This window comes from Saccopteryx bilineata, chromosome 1 (genome assembly GCF_036850765.1).
Source record: "Saccopteryx bilineata isolate mSacBil1 chromosome 1, mSacBil1_pri_phased_curated, whole genome shotgun sequence".
Taxonomy (NCBI): domain Eukaryota; kingdom Metazoa; phylum Chordata; class Mammalia; order Chiroptera; family Emballonuridae; genus Saccopteryx; species Saccopteryx bilineata.
In genome coordinates, this window is record NC_089490.1 from 48,898,719 (window position 1) to 48,921,929 (window position 23,211).

The 23,211-nt window shown below is 41.4% G+C and overlaps 1 protein-coding gene and 2 pseudogenes across 8 annotated transcripts in view; 1 reads left to right on the top strand and 2 right to left on the bottom strand.

Annotated features, from left to right (window-relative positions):
• Window positions 1–3,636: 3,636 nt before the first annotated feature.
• Window positions 3,637–4,142, bottom strand: LOC136319864 (PRELI domain containing protein 3B pseudogene; annotated as a pseudogene).
• A 774-nt stretch (window positions 4,143–4,916) lies between these two features.
• Window positions 4,917–23,211, top strand: part of SENP6 (SUMO specific peptidase 6) — a 139,302-nt gene continuing 121,007 nt past the window's right edge. For 6 of the 8 annotated variants that reach the window (XM_066253854.1, XM_066253882.1, XM_066253858.1 and 3 more), the window contains exon 1: window positions 4,917–5,612. In XM_066253854.1, the coding sequence (XP_066109951.1) occupies window positions 5,561–5,612 (52 nt within the window). In that variant the 5' untranslated portion in view covers window positions 4,917–5,560. The remainder of the gene's footprint in view (window positions 5,613–23,211) is intronic. The other 2 variants (XM_066253874.1, XM_066253886.1) reach the window with 2 other exon arrangements.
• LOC136319865 (cofilin-2-like) lies at window positions 16,259–17,222 on the bottom strand (annotated as a pseudogene).

Genomic DNA, 23,211 nt, shown 5'->3' on the forward strand with positions numbered 1-23,211 from the left:
CTCAGTATATTACTCTTACTAAATCAGGAAAGATTATTAGTTCATTTTAGGACAAGAGGTATTTGAAGTTTTAAATAATAAGGTTTTCCACTTATACTTTGGAAAACAGGGCAATTAAACTAGTTAGAACAATTTAGTCCCCCAAGAGTGCAATTAATCATACCTCTTCTGATTCATTTTAATCCTCACTGATATATAGCATAGGTATTTTTAAAAAAAATTTTCTTTTACTTTTTTTGTTAAGAAAACTTTTTATCATCAGGACATTTATTACACCTTTTTCAGAACAAGTATAATTTACAGAAATTATACAAAACAACTTTTTATTAATACCAGTATCTAGCAATGTTTTTTTTTAGCTAAAATGTAATTTCCATTGTAAAAATCATCTTTGGTTGCAGAAAATAATCAAAAACCTTTTAGTATTACTTGCTTTTACAAATGCTCTAAGAAGTCTTAAGCTAAACAATATTTTAAGTGGAAAAACATTAATTTTTAAAGTGTTTGGTATACCATTTCTATGGTTTTTGTACATATATCACCTAATTTTTTTATAGGAAAACTGACTAGAACTTGATCACATTAAGCATTGTAAAATAAAGGCAACAGCTAATCACTTTTTAACAAAAATACCCTATAAACAACAACTGTAAGAACTAAATTTATCTTTTACTGGTTGATAATTAACTGCTACAAGATATTAAATAAAATACTTTTTTTAGATTTTTATTGATTTAAATTAATTGTGTTTATATAGATTCAAGTGGCCCACTGAATATATCTCCCCCTTCACCCCCGTGTTCCCCTTGACACCCTCCTGGCCTCTCCCTCCTACGCCTTCCCCTCTTCCCTCCAGGATTTACTATCCTGCTCTCTATAATGCTGTGTTATGTATATATAATTTCACCAATCTCTTTCCCTTCTCTGATCCCATCCTCTCATTCCCTTTCCCTCTGACCGCTTTCTTTCTGGTCCCTTTGATCCCAACTCTACCTCTATTCTGTTCCTCAGTTCATATTGTTTGTTGGATTCCTCAAATGAGTGGGGTCATATGATATTTTTCTTTCCCTACCTGGCTTATTTCACTTAGCATAATAGTTTCCAGGTCCATCCATGTTGTCGCAAAAGGTAAGATTTCCTTCTTTTTCACAGCCACGTAGTATTCCATTGTGTATACGTACCACTGCTTTTTAATCCACTCATGCACTGATGGACCCTTGGGCTGTTTCCAGATCTTGGCTATTGTACACAATGCTGCAATAAACATGGGGATGCATTTCTTCTTTTTAATCAGTGATTTGGTATTCTTAGGATATATTCCTAAAACTGGGATAGCTGGGTCAAAAGGCAGTTCCATTTTTAATTTTTTGAGGAATCTCCATACTGTTTTCCTCAGTGGCTACACCAGTCTGCATTCCCACCAGCAGTGCAGGAGGGTTCTTTTTTCTCCACAGCCTCGCCAGCACTTACTATGTGTTGTTTGGTTAATGAGCACCATTCTGACAGGTGTGAGGTGGTATCTCATTGTGGTTTTAATTTGCATTTCTCTAATGATTAGTGATGTTGAGCATTTTTTTCATATGCCTATTGGCCATCTGTATGTTCTCTTTGGAGAAGTGTCTATTCATTCTTTTGACCATTTTTTGATTGGATTGTTTACTTTCCTGGGGTTGAATTTTATAAGTTCTTTATAAATTTTGGTTATTAATCTCTTATCAGACATATTGTTGAATATGTTCTCCCATTGTGTGGTTTGTCTTTTTATTTTGTTTATATTGTCCTTAGCTGTGCAAAAGCTTTTTAGTTTAATATAGTCCCATTTGTTCATCCTGTCCTTTATTTCACTTGCCTGTGGAGATAAATCAGCAAATATATTGCTGAGAGAGATGTCGGAGAGCTTACTGCCTATGTTTTCTTCGAAAACGATCATGGTTTCACAACTTAAAGTTTTTTATCCATTTTGAATTTATTTTTGTGAACGGTGTAAGTTGGTGGTCTAGTTTCATTTTTTTGCAAGTACCTTCCAATTTTCCCAACACTATTTGTTAAAGCGACTGTCTTTACTCCATTGTATGCTCTTATCTCCTTTAAACAAAATACATTTACTGGATTGTTTTTCAGAGTGCAGCTGCCCTTTGGCCCCCAAAATGAGAAAACAGAAAAGTGGCCCTAGCCAGTTGTCTCAGTGGTAGAACATCTGCCCAGCCTGTGGATGTCCCGGATTCAATTCCCAGTCAGGGCATACAGGAAGGGAACCCATCTGCTTCTCCACCCCTCCCTCTTCCCCTTTCTCCTCTCTCTCCCTCTATCTCCCTCTCTCTCTCTCTCTCTCCTTCCCTTCTCCTGCAGCCAAGGCTCCATTAGAGTGAGTTGGCTCATGCACTGAGGATGGCTCCATGGCATCCTCCTCAGGCGCTGAAAAATGGCTCTGGTTGCAATGGAGCAAGGGCCTCATGGTGTGGGCTTGCAGGGTGGATCCCGGTTGGGGCACATGTGGGAGTCTGTCTCTGCCTCCCCTCCTCTCATTAAATTAAAAAACAAACAAACAAACAAAAAACAGAAAAGCAGTCCATGTAATGGTTAGTTTAGGTCAATGCCTTTTCCTCCCTAGTGTTCTTTTCTTCTTCCCTGCTGCCCCCACCCCCTACAGTGGCACCTTATTAAAAACATTAAGTAACTGGGATTTATGCCTCAGATCAAAACATCATTTGAGTAATTTCTAATGATGTATAGCTCCTCATGTAAAAAAAGATGCTTTGTGATCACAATTACTTCAAAAATTATATTTAAAAAACTATATTCAAATAACTTGACATACTCTTTAGCATTTACAGAGCCATAATTTTGACACATGGCCATTTTAAGTTAGGCAAATGTGAACTGCTAAAAGATCTGAACAGCTGTTCTTCTGTGTAAGTTTAGCGTCCTACAAAATTCTGGTAATGATTTTATTTTTTTAGTTAATATAACTAGCACCTGATATAACATAATAATTCATAAAATACAAATCTAAGGAAGGTATACCTTCACTGAGTTACAAAACTTGGGCAAATCAATATAGTACTCTTTAAGAGGATAAAATAATTTTTGATGGAGTTATATATTACTTGCGTAATAATTTTCACTCCAAAAATGTCATTTAAGTACCAAATCAAAGCACTGCAGTTTTAAATGGTGGTTTATTTTATACAAATTAATATATCTTTTAAAACTATACAATTTCTCATCTGAAAGTGAGTTCTCTCTGGAAGTTTACCATAGCAGGGCAATTGTGTCTATTTAGAGGTGGCTCTGCTTTGTTCTGGGGTTGGGCCAAAGCCAGATAGAGTTCCGATGCATGAGGAGCTTTAACATTCCACCTGAAGAGGACAATATGCTAACATAAATTACTTTTCAAAAATTGTTAAATTTTCACGTAAATACTGGAATGAATCTTCAAAGCCAGTCATTTCAAAGAACCCTAATAATTTCAGATGCTCCTTTTCATTCATAAACCTGCTACCTATTTGTTTTGATCAAGCCACACAGCCTTTCTTTAGCTTATTAAAAAAAATTCTATGTAAAATATAGTTGTATTTTTTAAAATAACAAGTAAAATGCCAGCTAGTAGTGATCCGGGATATACTGCAACTTCCATCATTTCTCTACAAATGCTGCTTCTGCCATCCGTGTCCTTAAGTTCCCACTTGCTGAAGTCTTAGTCGTCAATTCTTCAGTCTCAGCACTTTTATCTGTTACCCATTCCATTGCTTCTTGCCCTTTATTAACATTTGAAGACCTCTACTTACCATCAGCCTTTCAGTGATTATGGCCTCTGGGTCCCCAGGATGTGGTTTATAGAGCGAGATGTCTCTCATCTACTGAAACCATATTTGTAAATGAAATATTAGTGGACTTAAGCTCCATTGTTTTCTCTATAGAATCAACCACAGAACCTTCCTGCTGCACCAATAAGAGATTTCACAATGGCAGGCAGACTCTGTGCTGAGTCTATGGCTCTTCAACTTTCCAGAAGGATCTATACGTCTGCCCAATACATCAACTCCAACCACGCTTGGGTTCATAGCGTTTGGGTACTTCTCTGCATTGCAGCAATTCTAAGTTCCCCATGGGTGGTCAAACACGTACTCCTTAGTCCACATACATCTTTATGGTGCTGGCGGCCTGCCTGCTCAGAACCAAAAGGCAAAAGCGTTGCTTATGTTTGTGTGTGTGTGTGTGTGTGTGTGTGTGTATATGTATGTTTCTTTTCTTTTTCTTTTTTTCGAAGAGGAATACTGAAGGATTTAAGAAAAATGTTCGATTAGTAGGCCTAAAGGAGTTCAGTGTTAGGGATGGAATTCTGCATTCTTTCTTTCAACTTTTCTATATTTTTCCAAATTTTCATTATTGAACATGTGTTTATTTTTACAATGTTAAAAAAAATGAAAAAAGTTAAATTAAAACGAACACCTGCAATTAATTAGAGGCCTGACTTGTTAGGGAGGTTTCTGAAGTAGCAGAGACATAAATGACAGGCCTAAAATTACACTGTCACCTGAAGCGTCCAGTGGAATCTTCCCTGATAGATTATTTTGAAAACTTGTTTAAACATGAATGAAGACCACAAATCATTTTCTAAACTTCTGATGGCACCACCTTAGTCTACCCTTTCTCTTTAGTTCTAGGTTATGGGGATTTGGGACGAAACTTGGGTAGGCCCAGTCGGCGCCGCCAAGGAACGGGTCTCCCGAGAGCCGCGGCGCTGGGCTCCACAAGTCGGTGTTGCGGAGCCGCAGCCCGCCCGACGCGCCAGGGGCCCGGGGCTCCGGGGGGGAGCAGGCCGGGGCTGCGGCGCCGGGGTGGGGGTGGGGCGGGGGCGGGAGCCTGCGGCTGCTCCCGTGCCCGTGGGGGAGGAGCACCGGCGACGGCAGCTAGAGCCGCTGCGGCGACGGACGCGAGGCGGTGGCAGAGACCCACCCCTGTCCACATAGACAGCCGCAGAGGCCGCCGCTGATGCGTTCACGCCTGGGCGGGGTGGGCGGACGGCCGTAGCGGCGTCGGCGGCGTCAGCGGCGTCGGCGGCGGCGGCGGCTGCAGAAAGAGCGAGACGCCTGGGGGGCCTGACGGTAGCGGAGACCTCGCCGCCCCAGCGCGGCGGGTGCGGCCATTTTTACGGCCCGGACGGAGGGAGGCGTGCTGGTGTGCTCGCCTTCAGCCTCTCTTTCTAGGGGACCGCGGCTGGGTGCAGCTTCTTCGGCGGGCTGGGTGGGCGGTGGATGGGGAGTCGTGGACCGAGAGGAACCGGGCCTGGGAAGCGCCGCCGCCGCCGTCGCCGCGCTCGTTGCCCCGGAGGAGCCTGAAGAGAAGCCCGGGGCGGCCTGGCCCGGAGCGCCCGGCCTCCTTTGTGTAGGCCCGTGCGGACGCGGGAGCGCCGCCCGCCTGACGGCAGAGCCCGAGGCCCGCAACCCTGAGGCGGTTATCTCCCAGCGGCGCGGCCCCTCATCCCGGCGATCGCGGCGGCGGCGGCGGCGGCGGCGAGGGCCATGGAATAAGGAGGCGGCGGCGCGGGCGGAGAAAGATGGCGACTGGCAAGAGCAGCGGCGGCGCAGGGGAGATCACTTTTCTCGAAGGTACAGCTATGTCTGCCGTTGCGCGGGGTGGGGGGTAGGGAAATACAGGAAAACGCGGCCCCCCAGCCTCCGGCTATTCGGTTATTAGCGCTGGGTAGGCTCGGAGGCGGTGGCGTTGGGTTCGAGCCCATCGGTGTGATGGTCTCGGTCTGTACCGGGCCGGCGAGAGGGCCTGGGTGGGTCGGCTGCGAGCTGGAGGTGGCGGGCGCCCTCTGAGAGTGCACACGCGGATCTGACATTTTTTGGGATTTTTTTAGTGGTGGCCTAAGGATGAGAGCAGATGGCGTTCAGGTCTTGGTGGGTGTTCGTGGAAAGTTTCAGATTGCTTCGGCTGGGTGGAGTGGGGGGCCAGGCCGCGTCGGGAGCGGGGGGGCGTTGATGAGTGTGTTTTGTGCCCCCCCCCCCGCCTTTCCCTTTTGCAAAGCTGCAGGCTTCCTTTTTGCAGCCCGCACTCTGATTAGGCCCAGCCCTGTCTGATCCTCTCCCAAAATGTGTTTTGCAAAAAATATTTTATAGAATAAGTTGTCTGTAAAAAGGGAATGAGATTCACAATCTCAATGTTGCGACAGTCACCAAAGCTAACGAACAAAATTTGAGTGGCTTCATTTTGTTGACTTGTGAGTAAAAATTAATGTCGTTCGCTGTTGGTCATTTTTTTTTTTTTTTTTTACAGCGAGTCTTAAGAAAAACTGTATGTTATTGTTGGGAATGGTGGTCATGAGTAACAGTGTTTATTGTCCCTCTGCCCGTATAGTAAGTATATAAGGATCCCAGAAATACAGCTAATATCACTGTAGTTGTGGACCAAAAACTTGAATGTTCACATCGCTTAGTTTGATTATGGATTCAGTGTTTACGTTGGTAATTGGGGTGAACACACACACACACACACACACACACACACTCTGTTTGGGAAGATGAATGTATCTGCTTATGCAGTGATTGGTAAAAAGTTGGGTAATTGGCAAGATGATTTTCATATGAAGTATAAGTGATACTTTAAAAAAGCTAATTAGAAGCATTTCTAAATTAAGAAAGTACTACTTATCTGTGGTAATAGATTCTTTAAAGAGGGTATTGAGGGGTGCGTATGCTTTGTTTTTTGTTTTTTTTTAACAAAGCCTGGAACACAGTAGGTACTCAACATTAGTGAAGGAATATGGACTAATAGATGTGGGTGGGAAAAGAAATTTTAATTCTTGCATAAGTGTATAGCAAAGCAAAAGGAATCTTAACTTGCTATGCAAGCCAACCTTTATCTAAAAGTGATGTGAATTTTATGAGCTATCTAGGAAGAAGATATAGAAAGCTTGTAAGGTTTTTTGGGTTCATTTAATATTACTTCCATTCTACCTCTATTCTACTTTGGGCAGAATAGGTGCCTGTCAGGCTGAGAGTGGTGCAGCTTGTGTTACAGGTGGTACAATCTGCGTCATTTTTTGTTTTGGGCATGGAACCTGAAAAGATGGCTTACTGATGCTTATTGTATGCTGTATGAAGGTGATTGTACTTTTGTGCTGCGGTAAGTTTTGGGCTTCTGTATGCTTCTGATACAGTATAAGTTTTGACTACAAATAAAGCCAACAGATATGGAGCTGATGTGATTTTTAAACTGTTTTTTAGTTTATTCTATTAATTAATGTTTAGGTGTGATAAATTTGAGTTTCATCATGTCTCCTTCAGCGTTCTCATAAAGAAAGTAATAGTAACTTGTTTAGAATATGAGCATACAGGAAAGCAAGGATTTCAGTTTCTCATTTGCTTTACATATATTGTACTGAATTTTTAAGAATGAATGGAATAATATTCATTAATTACTGGTATGTATTTTGTATTTAATTCTTTTGGTTCTTTATACTTTTAATAAAAAAACACTACACTGTAACTTTCCATACATTTTGTATTGCCCTGTTTACATGTTTTCAAAATGTTTCTTCATAGCCTGACCAGGTGGTGGTGCTGTGGATATAGGATCAACCTGTATACTGAGGACCTGGCTTCAAAAACCCAAGGTCGCCTACTTGAGGGCGGGCTCACCAACTTGAATATGGGGTTACAGGTTTCAGCATGAGATCATAGACATGACCTCCGTGGTTGCTGGCTTGAACCCCAAGGTTGCTGGCTTGAGCAAGGGGTCACTGGCTCAGCTGGAGTCCCCCTCCCAGAAGCAGTCAATAACTAAAGTGATGCAACTACGAGTTTATGCTTCATCTCTCTCCCTTTCTGTCTCTCTCTCTCCCCCCTCTCTCCCTTCTCCGCCCCTTTCCTCCTCTTCCTTCCCTCCCTCCCTTTCATTCTTGCTAAAAAAAAAATGTTTCTTCATAGACCCTTAGAATTTAATATTTAAACATCTACATAGTATACTTTCCTTACTCTCCAGTAGACTTCTTGAAAAAAATGATGTAGTTTTCATTCATTCATGCTGTATTTATAGCAGCCTATTCTTGCTAGACACTGTGTGAAGGTGGGGCAGTGCACAAGATAGTTAAAGCCCTTGCCTTTATAGAATTTATATTTTAGTGGGAAGGATTCTTCGTAATTAACTGCATATTAATCCATTTAGAACAACGTTACACTGAATTTTGCATAGTTTCCTTTTTTACTTTGGAAGTATCAATGAATGCTGCCACATATACATACACACACAGTATTCCCTTTTACTGTTTTATTTGTCGTAATACTTATAATAAACTTATAATAAACTTATGTTTTCAAGTCTTTCAGCCCTACTAAAAATAACCTCCATGAAAGCAATGACTTTGTTTTTTCACTGTCATATTTCTTTTTTTTTTTTTTTTGCATTTTTCTGAAGCTGGAAACAGGGAGAGACAGTCAGACAGACTCCCCCATGCGCCCGACTGGGATCCACCCAGCACGCCCACCAGGGGACGACGCTCTGCCCACCAGGGGGCGATGCTCTGCCCATCCTAGGCATCGCCATGTTGCGACCAGAGCCACTCTAGCGCCTGAGGCAGAGGCCACAGAGCCATCCCCAGCGCCCGGGCCATCTTTGCTCCAGTGGAGCCTTGGCTGTGGGAGGGGAAGAGAGAGACAGAGAGGAAGGGGAGGGGGTGGAGAAGCAAATGGGCGCTTCTCCTATGTGCCCTGGCCGGGAATCGAACCTGGGTCCCCCGCACGCCAGGCCGACGCTCTACCGATGAGCCAACCGGCCAGGCCAGATTGCTTTCTCATATGTGCCTTGACCATGGGCCTTCAGCAGACTGAGTAACCCCTTGCTGCAGCTAGCGATCTTGGGTTCAAGCTGGTGGACTTTTTTGCTCAAACCAGATAAGCCCGTGCTCAAGCTGGCAACCTCGGGGTCTCGAACCTGGGTCTTCCACATCCCAGTCTGATGCTCTATTCACTGCGCCACCGCCTGGTCAGGCTCTCTCCTCTAACAATCTCAGGAACCAAGAGGGGGGAGATGGTGCTTTCCAAGAAGAGGCAATAAAATAGAAGGAGCAGGCCCTGGCCGGTTGGCTCAGTAGTAGAGCGTCAGCCTGGCGTGCAGAAGTCCCGGGTTCGATTCCCGGCCAGGGCACACAGGAGAAGCGCCCATCTGCTTCTCCACCCCTCCCCCTCTCCTTCCTCTCTGTCTCTCTCTTCCCCTCCCGCAGCCAAGGCTCCATTGGAGCAAAGATGGCCCGGGCGCTGGGGATGGCTCCTTGGCCTCTGCCCCAGGCGCTGAAGTGGCTCTGGTCGCAACAGAGCGTCGCCCCCTGGTGGGCGTGCCAGGTGAATCCCGGTTGGGTGCATGCGGGAGTCAGACTGTCTCTCCCCCTTTCCAGCTTCAGAAAAAAAAAAAAAAAAAAGGAGCATGGCCTGTGGTGCTAGCAAGGAGAGTGGTACAAGATAAGACTGGAAGTACCATTATCAGATTTGTTTCAAAAAAGATCACTGGCTACCACCCAGGGGTCGTCAAATTTTTTATAAAAACCGCCCACTTTTGCAGTGCTGGTCAACCTGGTCCCTACCGTGCAACCAAACAGCGCCGCCATTGGCCCATCATGAAAGCTGGAACGCCCACTAGTGGGCGGTAGGGACCGGGTCTACCAGCACTGCAAAAGTGGGCGGTTTTTATAAAAAGTTTGACGACCCCTGAAAGCTTTAGAGAGGAGCAAAACATCAGTGAGAGCATTTAGGAAACTTGCAGTATAGGACGGAAGTGATATTAATTAGCTAGTTTTTGTAATCTTTCTTTTGATATTTTACCTCTTCTCTGTGAAACCTCTAACGCAGCGGTTCTCAACCTGTGGGTCGTGACCCCGGCGGGGGTCGAACGACCAAAACACAGGGGTCGCCTAAAGCCATAGGAAAGGCGACCCCTATGTTTTGGCCGTTTGACCCCCGCCGGGGTTGCGACCCACAGGTTGAGAACCGCTGCTCTAACAAGTTTATTTTCTCTCATACTTGTTTCTTCCTTTTTATGCTGCACTTGTTCATGTCTAGCTTTCTTTCCTTTTGCTCTTTTTCTTTTACCAATTAATTACCCCACCAGTAATTTCTCCCTTTTTGTTTCTGCCTTCCCTTTTATTCTCTCTCTCTCTCTCTCTCTCTCTCTCTTATACCTACACACCTTTGTTTGTTTTTCTTTTTATTCTGTGCCCATCTCCTTTTGTGGACTTTGCCCAGCAGGCTGAAAAGACTTTAGTGTTGTCCTTTATACCAGCAAAACTGCATTTATCTCCAAATGAAAAGTGTCTTTCATTTCCTGTTAAGCCATACTTAATTGGTTATAAATGCATATAAATATAGTTCAACTTAGTTTGTCAGTTTTATTGGGGAGAGTAAATACTTCACAACACCTCTTAACTAAAGCACAATTTCAGCATTCCATGAATCTTTACAAGGTCTTTAGTTTCAGCCTGCTCAGGGGAACACACCACAAGTATTTCAGTTTTCCTGCTCCTTTTTTTTTTATTGCACCACTTTTAGAAACTACATCATACTATTATTCCTTATTTATTCCTTACATAAGTGTATGTATTGCCTGCTTTGATCCCAGAATTTATGAATTGTACTTATCACTTGATTTCATGTACTCACATGAAACAGTTGAGTACAAACTCAATTGGCATGAAGTGATTTTCATTAGAAATTCATTGAGCCCATGAATTCAGAAGCCAGAATGCTGGAATTCAACATCTAGCTCTACTACTTACTAGCCATGTGATCTTGGATAGATTATTTAACTTCTGTGTTTTCATATGTATAGAACAAGGGTAATACTTGTAGTCACCTTATAAGGTTGCCGTGGAGATTAAATGTGTTAATATATATTAAACTCTCAGAACTGCCCTGGCTGGTGGCACAGTGCATAGGAGTATCCTCCTGAAGGGCCTAGGTGGCAGGTTCGATCCTGGGTCGCCAGCTGGATCCTGAGTGCACATTACTGATTCCAGCCCCAGTCAGAGCACATATGAGAAGCAGTTAATGGGACAACTAAGTGGAATAACAAGTTGATCTCTCTCTCTCTCTCTCTCTCTCTCTCTCTCTCTCTGTCTTTCTATTTCTCCCTCTTCCTTCCCCTCTCCCTCCCTTCCTAAAAAATTTTTTTTTTTTTTTTTTTTTTTTTTTTTTTACAGAGGCAGAGATAGACAGGGACAGACAGACAGGAACGGAGAGAGATGAGAAGCATCAATCATCAGTTTCTCGTTGAGCGTTGCGACTTCTTAGTTGTTCATTGATTGCTTTCTCACATGTGCCTTGACCGTGGGCCTTCAGCAGACCGAGTAACCCCCTGCTAGAGCCAGCGACCTTGGGTCCAAGCTGGTGAGCTCTTTGCTCAAGCCAGATGAGCCCGCGCTCAAGCTGGCGACCTCGGGGTCTCGAACCTGGGTCCTTCCGCATCCCAGTCCGACGCTCTATCCACTGCGCCACCACCTGGTCAGGCCTAAAAAAATTTTTTAGAATAATTCCAGGCATATAATTCCAAGCACTGTGTTAGTTGTTATTACTATTTTTTTTCTTAGCTGGTAGAGAAAAGAACTTTTTCTTCTTGTTTTTCTTCCATCTTGCCTTCTTTTATTTAAATTTTAGTTTCCATTGTTTTCTTTTCACTTACTACCTTTCTTTTCCTAGGTATTAGCAGATTGTAATAATCCATAGCAAGTTAGTGAGGAAATCAGAACTGGAGCTTGGGACCTGACTTATACAGCCTTAACCTCCTTTAGCATTCCCTTTCTGCCTCCATTTTTTATTTTGCTTCTGTATTCTTCCTCGTACCTACTTTACCTATGGGAGAAGAGTTGGACTAGAGAAGGAAAAATAATAAGAAATTATAGGGATTTGTCATTTATTGATGAAGCAGAACTCTTAAGAAGGCAAAAGCAGAAGCCGCAAGTCTCATGGCCCAACCGCAGAAATTATACAATTATTACTTCTGCCGCATTCTGTTGGCCAAAAGATCACAGAGCCAGACCAGATTCAAGGGTTGGGGAGAAAAGGAATTAGACCCACCATTGAAGGGTAAGAGTGGCAAAGAGTTTGCAGCTACCTTTACTCTATACAGCCGTCTTTCCTCTCTCATACCTATGTGCTATTTTTTTTTTAATTCAACGTTCATAGTATTTCTTAAACTTCAAAATGACAGTTCTTGTGAAATCCAAAAGTTTCTAATTTCTGGACAGTTTAGAAAGCTAGAAAGAACAAAGTAGGCCACACAATTTGTAGTTTGTATTGAAGTTTTAAATAACAAAATAAAATACACATTATTCTTATATTTTTAGAGAGAGAGTTGAGAAGCATCAGCTTGCAGTTGCATCATTTTAGTTGTTCATTGATTGCTTCTCACATGTGCCTTGACCTGGGAGCCCAAGCTGAGCCAGTGAACCCTGGCTCAAGCCAGTGACCCTTGGGCTCAAGCCATTAACCATGGGATCATTTTGATGATCCTGTTCTCAAACTGGTGACCCCAGCTTGAGCCAGAAACCTCGGAGTTTCAAACCTGGGACCTCAGTGTCCCGAGTTGATGGGCTATCCATTTTACCACCATTGGTCAGTCAATAGTCATTATTAATTTTCTTAAATTTTTTTTAGCGAGCAAGAGACAGATAGACAGATAGATAGGAAGGGAGAGAGATTAGAAGCATCCCTCATAGTTGCGCACCTTAGCTGTTCATTGATTGCTTTCTCATATGTGCCTTGGCGGGGGAGTGGGGTTCCAGTGACCCCTTGCTCAAGCCAGCGACCTTTGGGCTCAAGCCAGTGACCATGGGGCCATGTCTGTGGTCCCACGCTCAAGCTGGATGAGCATGGTCTCAAGCCAGCGACCTTAGGGTTTCGAACCTGGGTCCTCAGTGTCCCAGGCCAATAGTCTTATCTAGCCATTGTGCCACTGCTTGGTCAGGTTAATCTTTAACTTAAAAAAATGTTATTTATTGATTGATTTTAGCGAGGGAGGAAGAGGGGGTAGAGTGAGAGAGAGAGACAGAGATAGGAACATCAAATTGTTCCTGTATGTACCCTGACCAGGGATCAGATAAGCAACCTCTGTGTTTTGGGATAATGCTCTAACCAATGGAGCTATCCGGCCAGGGCTGAGTGTTTAATTTTTAAAAAAGATTTTATTTATTTATTTTACAGAGAGAGGAGAGAGGGGAATGGGGAGTGAGAAGTATCAACTCATAGTTGCTTCACTTTAGTTGTTCATTGATTGGTTCCTTGTTGTATGTGTCTTGACTAGGTAAGCCCAGGGCTTTGAACTGGGGACCTCAGCATTACAGGTTGATGCTTTGTCCACTGCGTGCCACAAGCCAGACAACAGTGATTATTTTTTACTTTCCTTTAGTAAGGGACTGTTTCAAGAAATTCTGAAAACAGACAAGTATCAGCAATAAGAAAAGAGGAAAAATATAAGAAATTATTTTTTTTCATTTAATGATGTCTGGATCATGCTGGAGTTGTTATTGTAATCTTTTTTATTTTCATAACTTAAACTCTTAGAAATCACGGTCACATTATTTATAATATTAAAAGTTAAACTAACATTGTATCAAGACATTTCTCCAAAGAGGACATACAGATGGCCAATAGACATGAAAAGATGCTCAACATCACTAATCATCAGAGAAATGTAAATTAAAACCACAATGAGATATCACACCTGTCAGTATGGCTGTTGGCAATAACTCAGCAAGCAAGTGTTGGTGAGGAGGATGTGGAGAAAAGGGAATTCTCATGCACTGTTGGTGGGAATGCAGACTGGTGCAGCCAGTGTGGAAAACAATGTGGAGTTTCCTAAAAAAATTATAAGGGGCCCTGGTTGAGTGGCTTAGTGAATAGAGCATTGTCCCAGCATGCCGAGGTTATGGGTTCAGTCCCTGGTCAGGGCATATAGGAGAAGCAATCAATAAGTACACAACTAAATGGAACAGCTAAGTGGAATGTTGAATTGATGCTTCTCTCCCTTCCCTCCCTCAGTCTGTCCCTCTTTCCCTTCTTCTTCCCTTTACTCTCTCAAATCAATGGGGGAGAAAATGGGACTGACTGCCTTAAGACCCTGCAATTCTTCTGGAAATGTATACCTGAAGAAGCCCAAAACACTAATTCAAAGAGTGTAAGTGCTGCTATTTTATTGCAGTGTTACTTACTATAGCCAAGATTTGGAAGCAGTCCTAGTATATACACATCAGTGGTTGATTGGATAAAAAAGAAAACTGGTACATTGATACAGTGGAGTACTACTCAGCTGTAAAAAAAAAAAAATGAATGAAATCTTACAATTTTTTATCTATAGCTCCACATGGTTAGAGCTAGAGGGTATTATGCTAAGTGAAATAAGTCAGAGAAAGACCAATACTCTATGATTTCCCTTGTATGAAATTTGAAAAATAAAATAAATGGACAAATCAAACAGAAACAAACTCATAGATCAGAGAAATTTTTATGGTTGCCAGATGGGAAGGATTAGGCAATTGAGTGAAAAAGATGAAGGGCTTCAGACATGCAGATTGGCAGTTACAGACTGGTCATGGGCATGTGAAGTATAGCATAGGGAATATAGTCAGTAGTACTGTAATAATTGTGCATGGTGCTGGATGGTACTAGGTTTATTGGGATCTCTTTGTAAATCGTATAAATGTCTAAACACTGCTGTCCTCCTGAAACTAATATATTGAATATCAACTGTAATTGAAAATAAGTAATTTAAAAAGAGAAAAATTTCATAAAAAAATTAAAAACACAACACTATATCAGTACAAAACACAATAGTTAATCCACAAAGTCAGAGTTAGACTGTTAATAATCACAGTTGCAACCCACTTAAGTTAAGTTGTACACTTAGCCCTAGCCAGATAGCTCAGTTAGAGCATCGTCCGGAAGCTCAGAGGTTGCTGATTCGATCCCCAGTCAGGGCACATAGAGGAACTGATGTTTCTGTTTCTTACGTGCTTTTTCCCTCTCTGAAATCAATAAAGAATTTTTAAAAAGTGATGTACACTTAAGTCACATGACGTGGAGTGATGCAACAGTGGTTAATCCATTATTGTCAGCTGCAAATTACCATGATCAATTTAAAAAAGTAGTGAGTACTGAAGGTGGATCATGTATGCAGTATTCATTTGACACTGAAAATGGTGTTGCTTTTGACCCCTACATCTTGGGCTGCGTTAGGGTTCTGTACTTAACAAAATATTTTGCCTCTGTCACCAAAAATTAGGACCCTTTGTTTTCTGAGAATGCAAACTTCCTGTACTAAAATTTGGGACAGCACTAGGCAAACTGGGACATTTAGATATTCTGCCTTGGCCCAATCTGAAATTGCCTTGAGACCATCTGAAATTATAGGTTTGAGTAGTATAAATAATAAGCCATATTCTCATCTTGTCTTTGGAGGGGTTTGTTTGTATTAATATGCCACAATTTTTATTGTAATGTAGCCATTTTTGTGAGGATGGAGAGTTGGATCTCAAAACCAACATTCTATTTAAGGCTCTTTTATACAGACATTGCCATCATGACTGATAAAACATCTTTAGTGTTACAAGACTTATATGGTAAACAAAACTACATCTTTTCGGTAGTATACATTCAATGGAAAACAAAAAGACATTAAAACAGCTACTTCTTTTAAGAACATATACAGGTAACAAACACTGAGGTACTGGGATAAGTTGATGACACTGTTAACACAACTTAATTGGCATTCTTTTTTGGGGGTGGGGAGTTAATATAAAAAACATACTTTCAATGCATAGTGTTATATCTGTGCTGTTTTGTCACAAAGATAGGCTTGCCAAAGGAGTGCTGTGATGAATGCTGGAGCCTCACAGATCTGCAATCAAATGCAACTATAAGTAGTACTGAATAAAATTTACTGTCTGACCAGTGGATAATATTTTTAAGGCATTCAATTAGCTTACCCTTTGCAGTATTCTAAGCTATTCACATTGACAATTACATGTATTACAGTGCTTGCTGCAAGGGAGGCATATAACTGGTTGTTTTGGCTAAAATGTCATTTGAAGGCATTTCTTGGGTTCTACATCCAGGTAACAGTATTAAATAGTCAAATGGCAATCATTGATAGGCTGATTATGATTGTTCGTTTATTCATTGTGTTGGAAGAATCCAGTGGGAAGGGGGGGGGGAGCGCTAAACCTAATACAGGAAGCTCCTTAAGATCCAGGTGGCACTTAACTGTTATTTTACAAGGGTTTTTCTTCAAGGGAAACTACTACTTTGTCTCCCAGTTTCTCTCCAAATGTTGAATGGTCCTTCATGTCATCCAACCCATTTACTTGCCACTCATGTTTAATACCTGTGTATTTTTTTTATAATGACTTTTTTTTTTTTTCAGAGTGAGAGGAGGGGAGATAGTGAACAGACTCCTGCAAGCGCCCCACCAGGATTCACCTGGCAACCACTGGCTGGGGTCGATGTTTGAATCAACCTAGTTATCCTCAGCACCTGGGGCCTTTGCTGGAACCAGTTGAGCCACTGGCTGCAGGAGGGGAAGAGGGAGAGAACAGGGAGGGAGGGAGAGAGAACTGGATGGTCTCTTCTCCTATGTGCCCTGACAGGAAATCAAACCCAGGAGATACACAGGCCAAGCTGAAAGCTCTATCCATTAAACCATCTGGCCAAGGCCTTAACGGCATCTTTAGATCTAGCATAAATCATCTTACTTTTTAAAGGTGCACTTTCGGGAGCCCGGAATATAAATAGTAGGTCTTTTCTTAGACTCTTGTTTCATATGTGGCATCATACAAATTATATCAGCAATCATTCAGAGATAGCGACTTCACAAAAGATGTGTAGGGGTCCTCTGAATTATCACCAATGTTACCTATCTGCTTTGCTTCTTCTACAATTATCTGTATTTTGTCATAGCTTAAATGAAGAGAACTTTTTTTAAAATTTTTTAATTCATTTTTTTAGAGAGGAGGGAGAGAAAAGGGGGGAAGAGCAGGAAACATCAACTCCCATATGTGCCCTGACCAGGCAGCCCAGCGTTCCAGGTCATAGCTCTTATCTACTGTGCCACCACAGGTCAGGGCTGCTTCCTTTTTTTTTTTTTTTTTTTTTAATTTATTCTTATGTAGAAGATTTTCTTTCATATCATTAAAAACTGAGGACTTCATTATTCACTGTAACTCCAGAAGCCATACATAGTACCTGTGGCTGTGGCTGCAGCAACCTCCAGCTCGGCTCCGGCTTGATGGCACTGGGAGAAGAAGGAGGGGCATTGGAGGGGTTTTTGTTTGTGGGTTTATTTTTGTTGTTGTTGTTGCTATTTCAAGTAACATCTCATGCTTGGTGTTGAATATGAGTTTTTTCCCCCTGCCACATTAACTGCATTACCTGCCACATTAACTGCATTACAGTCTTTGAAACAGCAGGGAGAAAAAAATGCTGGTGTGCCATATATAGTAAATTTTAACTTTTTCATTTTTTTTCAAAGATTAAGGCCATTTTTTAGGACATGAAGAGCTAGAAATTCCCTGAGTCTTCTGTGTACTTTATAGAGTAACCTTTTTGTCTACTCTCTTCAAGAATCTGTAAACTTCCTGCCCCTACAACTTTGAATATATGAATTTACTACTGAGACATGCTAAAGGTATTCCCTCCTCAGTGTCATGACCTTGGTTGACTTTACCTCTATGAAAATCAGTATCTTCTCTTCCTTTGTAACTTCCATGGCCACAGTTTGGATGAAGTGGGGTCACAAATATTTTGGCACTTAATTTTTTGTCTTCAGTCCACCTTGGTCTCCATTCTCTTATCACAGGAAATATATAAGAATGATTTAAGTTTTATTGCAGTAGCAATTAAGTCTGAGAATCTTCATCACCATTTTCTTCACAAGTTTAAATATCAACTCCTCTGTCTTTGTTGTCCCCACCATTTATGGGCTTTACTGTTTCTCAAGTTTATCTTTTTTTTAAAAATTTTTTTATTGATTTTAATTTATTGTGCTTACATAGATTCAAGTGTCCCACCGAATATATCTCCGTCTCCCCACCCCCATATTCCCCTTGATAATCCCCCTTTGATCCCTCCCCGTAACACTCTCCCCCCTTCCCTTCAGGATATGCTGTCTTGCTCTCTGTAAAGCTGTGTTATATATATATAATTTCACTAATCTCTTTCCCTTCTCTGATCCCATCCTCTCCTCCCCTTTCCCTCTGACCGGTCGCTTTCCCTCGGGTCCCTTTGATCCTGCCTCTGCCTGTATTCCGTTACTCAGTTCACATTGTTCATTAAATCCTCATATGAGTGAGGTCATATGATATTTGTCTTTCTCTGCCTGGCTTATTTCACTTAGCATAATAGTCTCCAGGTCCATCCATGTTGTCGCAAAAGGTAAAATTTCCTTCTTTTTTCACGGCCACATAGTATTCCATTGTGTATATGTACCACTGCTTTTTAATCTACTCATGCACTGACGGACCCTTGGGCTGTTTCCAGATCTTGGCTATTGTAAACAATGCTACAATAAACATTGAGGGTGCATGTCTTCTTTTGAATCAGTATTCTTAGAATATATTCCTAAAAGTGGGATAGCTGGGTCAAAAGGCAATTCCATTTTTAATTTTTTGAGGAATCTCCACAGTGGCTAAACCAGTCTGCATTCCCACCTGCAGTGCAAGAGGGTTCCCTATTCTCCACACTTACTAGCACTTACTGTGTGTTGATTTGTTAATGAACATCATTCTGACAAGTGTGAAGTGGTATCTCATTGTGGTTTTAATTTGCATTTCTCTAATGATTAGTGATGTAGAACATTTTTTCATATGCCTATTGGCCATCTGTATGTCCTCTTCAGAGAAGTGTCTATTTAATTCTTTTGCTCATTTTTGATTGGATTGTTTACCTTCCTGGTGTTGAGTTTCACAAGTTCTTTATAAATTTTGGTTTTTAACCCTTATCAGATGTATTGTCTGTATTGTTGAATATGTTTTCCCATTGTGTGGTTTTCTTTTTATGTTGTTCATATTGTCTTTATCTGTGCTAAAGCTTTTTAGCTTGATATCCCATTTGGTCATCCTGTCCTTTATTTCAATTAACCGTGGAGATAAATCAGCAAATATATCGCTGCAAGAGATGTCGGAGAGCTTTCTGCCTATGTTTTCTTCCAAGATGATTATTGTTTCACAACTTACATTTAAATCTTTTATCCATTTTGAGTTATTTTTGTGACTGGTGTAAGTTGGTGGTCTAGTTTCATTTTCTTGGAAGTACCTGTCCAATTTTTTTAACACTTTGTTAAAGAGACTGTCTTTATTCCATTGTGTGCTTTTACCTCCTTTGTCAAATATCAATTGTTCATATAAGTGTGGGTTTATTTTTGGGTTCTCTGTTCTGTTCCATTGATCTATATGCCAGTTCTTATGCCAGTACTTTGAGTACAGTGGCCCTGTAGTAGTATAACTTGATATCAGGAAATGTGATACCACCCACTTTATATTTCTTTTTTAAGATTGCTGAGGCTATTCATGTTCTTTTTTGGTTCCATATAAATTTTTGAAATATTTGTTCTATATCTTTGAAGTATGCCATTGGTATTTTAATAGGAATTGCATTGAATTTATAGATTGCTTTGGGTAATATAGACATTTTAATGATGTTTATTCTTTTTATCTGTAAACACTGTATATGCTTCCACTTGTTTGTATCTTCCTTGATTTCTTTTATCAATGTTTTATAATTTTCTGAATACAAATCTTTAACCTCCTTGGTTAAATTTACTCCTAGGTACTTTATTATTTTGTTGCAATAGTGTAGGGATTGTTTTCTTTATTTCTCTTTCAGACAGTTCATTGTTGGTGTATAAAAATGCCACTGATTTCTGAATATTCAGTTAATATCCTGTCAGCTTGCTGAATTCATTTATCAGGTCCAGTAGTTTTTTGACTGAGATTTTAGGGTTATCTATGTACAGTATCATATCATCAGCAAATAATGATAGTTTTACTTCTTTTCCGATTTGGATGCCTTTTATTTCTTCTTCTTGTCTGATTGCTGTGGCTGGGACTTCCAGAACTACATTGAATAAGCGTGTTGAGAGGGGGCACCCCTGCCTTGTTCCTGATCTTAAAGGAATTGGTTTTAATTTTTGCCCATTGATTATGATGTTTGCCGTGGGTTTATCATAGATGGCCTTTATCATGTTGAGGTATGTTCCCTGTATTCCCATTTTGCTGAGAGTTTTGATCATGAATGGTGCTGGATTTTTTTTTTTTTTTTTTTTTTTTTTTTCTTTTTTCATTTTTTCATTTTTCTGAAGCTGGAAACGGGGAGAGACAGTCAGACAGACTCCCGCATGCGCCCGACCGGGATCCACCCGGCACGCCCACCAGGGGCGACGCTCTGCCCACCAGGGGGCGATGCTCTGCCCATCCTGGGCGTCGCCATATTGCGACCAGAGCCACTCTAGCGCCTGAGGCAGAGGCCACAGAGCCATCCCCAGCGCCCGGGCCATCTCTGCTCCAATGGAGCCTTGGCTGCGGGAGGGGAAGAGAGAGACAGAGGGGAAAGTGCGGCGGAGGGGTGGAGAAGCAAATGGGCGCTTCTCCTGTGTGCCCTGGCCAGGAATCGAACCCGGGTCCTTCGCACGCTAGGCCGACGCTCTACCGCTGAGCCAACCGGCCAGGGCCGGTGCTGGATTTTATCAAATGCTTTTTCTGAATATATTGGTATTATGTGATTTTTCTCCTTCCTTTATGTGATGAATCACATTGATTGCTTTGCGAATATTGTACCAGCCTTGCCTCCCCAGAATAAATCCCACTTGATCATGATGTATGATTTTTTTCATGTATTGCTAGATCTGGTTTGCTAATATTTTGTTGAGAATGTTAGTATCTAACTTCATCAGGGAAATTGGCCTATAGTTTTCTTTTTTTGTAGTGTCTTTGCCTGGTTTTGGAATGAGGATTATGCTGGCCTCATAAAAGGAGCTTTGAAGTCTTCCCTCCTCTTGAATTTTTTGAAATAGCTTGAGAGGGTTAAGAGTTAGTTCTTCTTTGAATATTTGGTAAAATTCGCCTAGGAAGCCATCTGGCCCAGGACTTTTGTTTGCTGGGAGGTTTTTGATAACTATTTCAATCTCATTTGATATAATTGGTCTGTTTAGGTTTTCTGATTCTTCCAGATTGATTTTTGAAAGATTATATGTTTCAAGGAATTTGTCCATTTTACCTAGGTTGTCTTAATTTTTTGGCACATAGTTCTTCAGAGTATTTTCTTACAGTCCTTTGTGTCTCTGCTGTGTCAGTTGTTACTTCTCCATTCTCATGTATAATTTTATTTGAGTCCTCTCTTTTTTTTTGGTGAGTTAGGTTAAAGTTTCATAAATCCTGTTTACCTTTTCAAAGAACCAGCTCTTGGTTTCATTGATCTTCTGTATTGTTTTTTTAGCCTCTGTCATTTATTTCCGCTCTGATCTTTATTATTTCCTTCCTTCTACTTCCTCTGGGCTTTAATTGCTATTCTTTTACTAGTTCTTTTAGATGCAGGGTTAAAGTTGTTTATTTGAGCTTTTTCTAGCTTCTTAAGGTATGCCTGTAATGCTGTGAACTTCCTTCTTAGTACTACTTTTGCTGTGTCCCATAAATTTTGAGTTGTTGTATGCTCATTATTCATTTTAAAGAATTTTTTAATTTCTCTTTTGATCTCATTGTTAACCCATTCTCTATTTAATAACATGCTATTTAGTTTCCAAGTGTTTGAGTATTTTTTAGTTTTTCTGTAGTAGTTGATTTCTAGTTTCATGCCATTGTAATCAGAGAAGATGCTTGATATGATTTAAATCATCTTAAATTTATTGAGACCCTTTACTGCGCTAACATGTGGTCTATCCTAGAGAATGTACCATGAGCACTTGAAAAGAATGTATATTCTGCTGCTTTAGGTTGAAAGGTTCTAAAGATATTTATTAAATCCAGTTGATCTAGTGTGTCCTTTAAGTCTGCTGTTTCTTTGTTAATTTTTTTTTTTTGAGGATCTATCTGGTGATGTTAGTGAGATATTGAAATCACCTACTATTATAGTATTGCTTTTGATCTCACCCTTTATATTCATCAAAGTCTGCTTTATATACAGTGTGTCCGTAAAGCCATGGTGCACTTTTGACCGTTCACAGGAAAGCAACAAAAGACGATAGAAATGTGAAATCTGTACCAAATAAAAGGAAAACCCTCCCAGTTTCTGTAGGATGATGTAGCCGCATGTGCTCATACGCAGATGATGACATAACACCGTGTATACAGCAGAGTAGCCCACGATCATGCCAGTCGAGATGTGGACGGTACAGAGGAAAGTTCAGTGTGTTCTGTGGCTTGCTAAATTCGAATCCGTGACCAAAGTGCAACGTGAATATCGGCACATTTATAACGAAGCGCCACCACATAGGAATAACATTACTCGGTGGGATAAGCAGTTGAAGGAAACCGGCAGTTTGGTGGAGAAACCCCGTTCTGGTAGGCCATCAGTCAGTGACGCGTCTGTAGAGGCTATCTGGGATAGCTACCTAAGGAGCCCTAAAAAAATCTGTGTGTGAGCCTACATTGAACTGTGCTGACTAGGTATGAAACTGGGAGAGTTTTGGGGTTTTTTGGTGCAAATTTCACATTTCTATTGTCTTTTGTTGCTTTCCTGTGACCGGTCAAAAGTGCACATGACTTTATGGACACATTGTATTTAGATGCTTCTATATTTGGTGTGTAGGTATTTATAATGGTTATTATATCTTCCTGTTGGATTGCTCCCTTTATCATTATGTAGTGGCCTTCTTTATCTCTTACTATAGCCTTTGTTTTATTTTTTTTTTTGTTTTTTGTTTTTTTTGCATTTTTCTGAAGCTAGAAACAGGGAGAGACAGTCAGACAGACTCCCGCATGCGCCCGACCGGGATCCACCCGGCACGCCCACCAGGGGCGACGCTCTGTCCACCAGGGGGCGATGCTTTGCCCATCCTGGGTGTCGCCATGTTGCGACCAGAGCCACTCTAGTGCCTGGGGCAGAGGCCACAGAGCCATCCCCAGCGCCCGGGCCATCTTTGCTCCAATGGAGCCCTGGCTGCGGGAGGGGAAGAGAGAGACAGAGAGGAAGGCGCGGCGGAGGGGTGGAGAAGCAAATGGGCGCTTCTCCTATG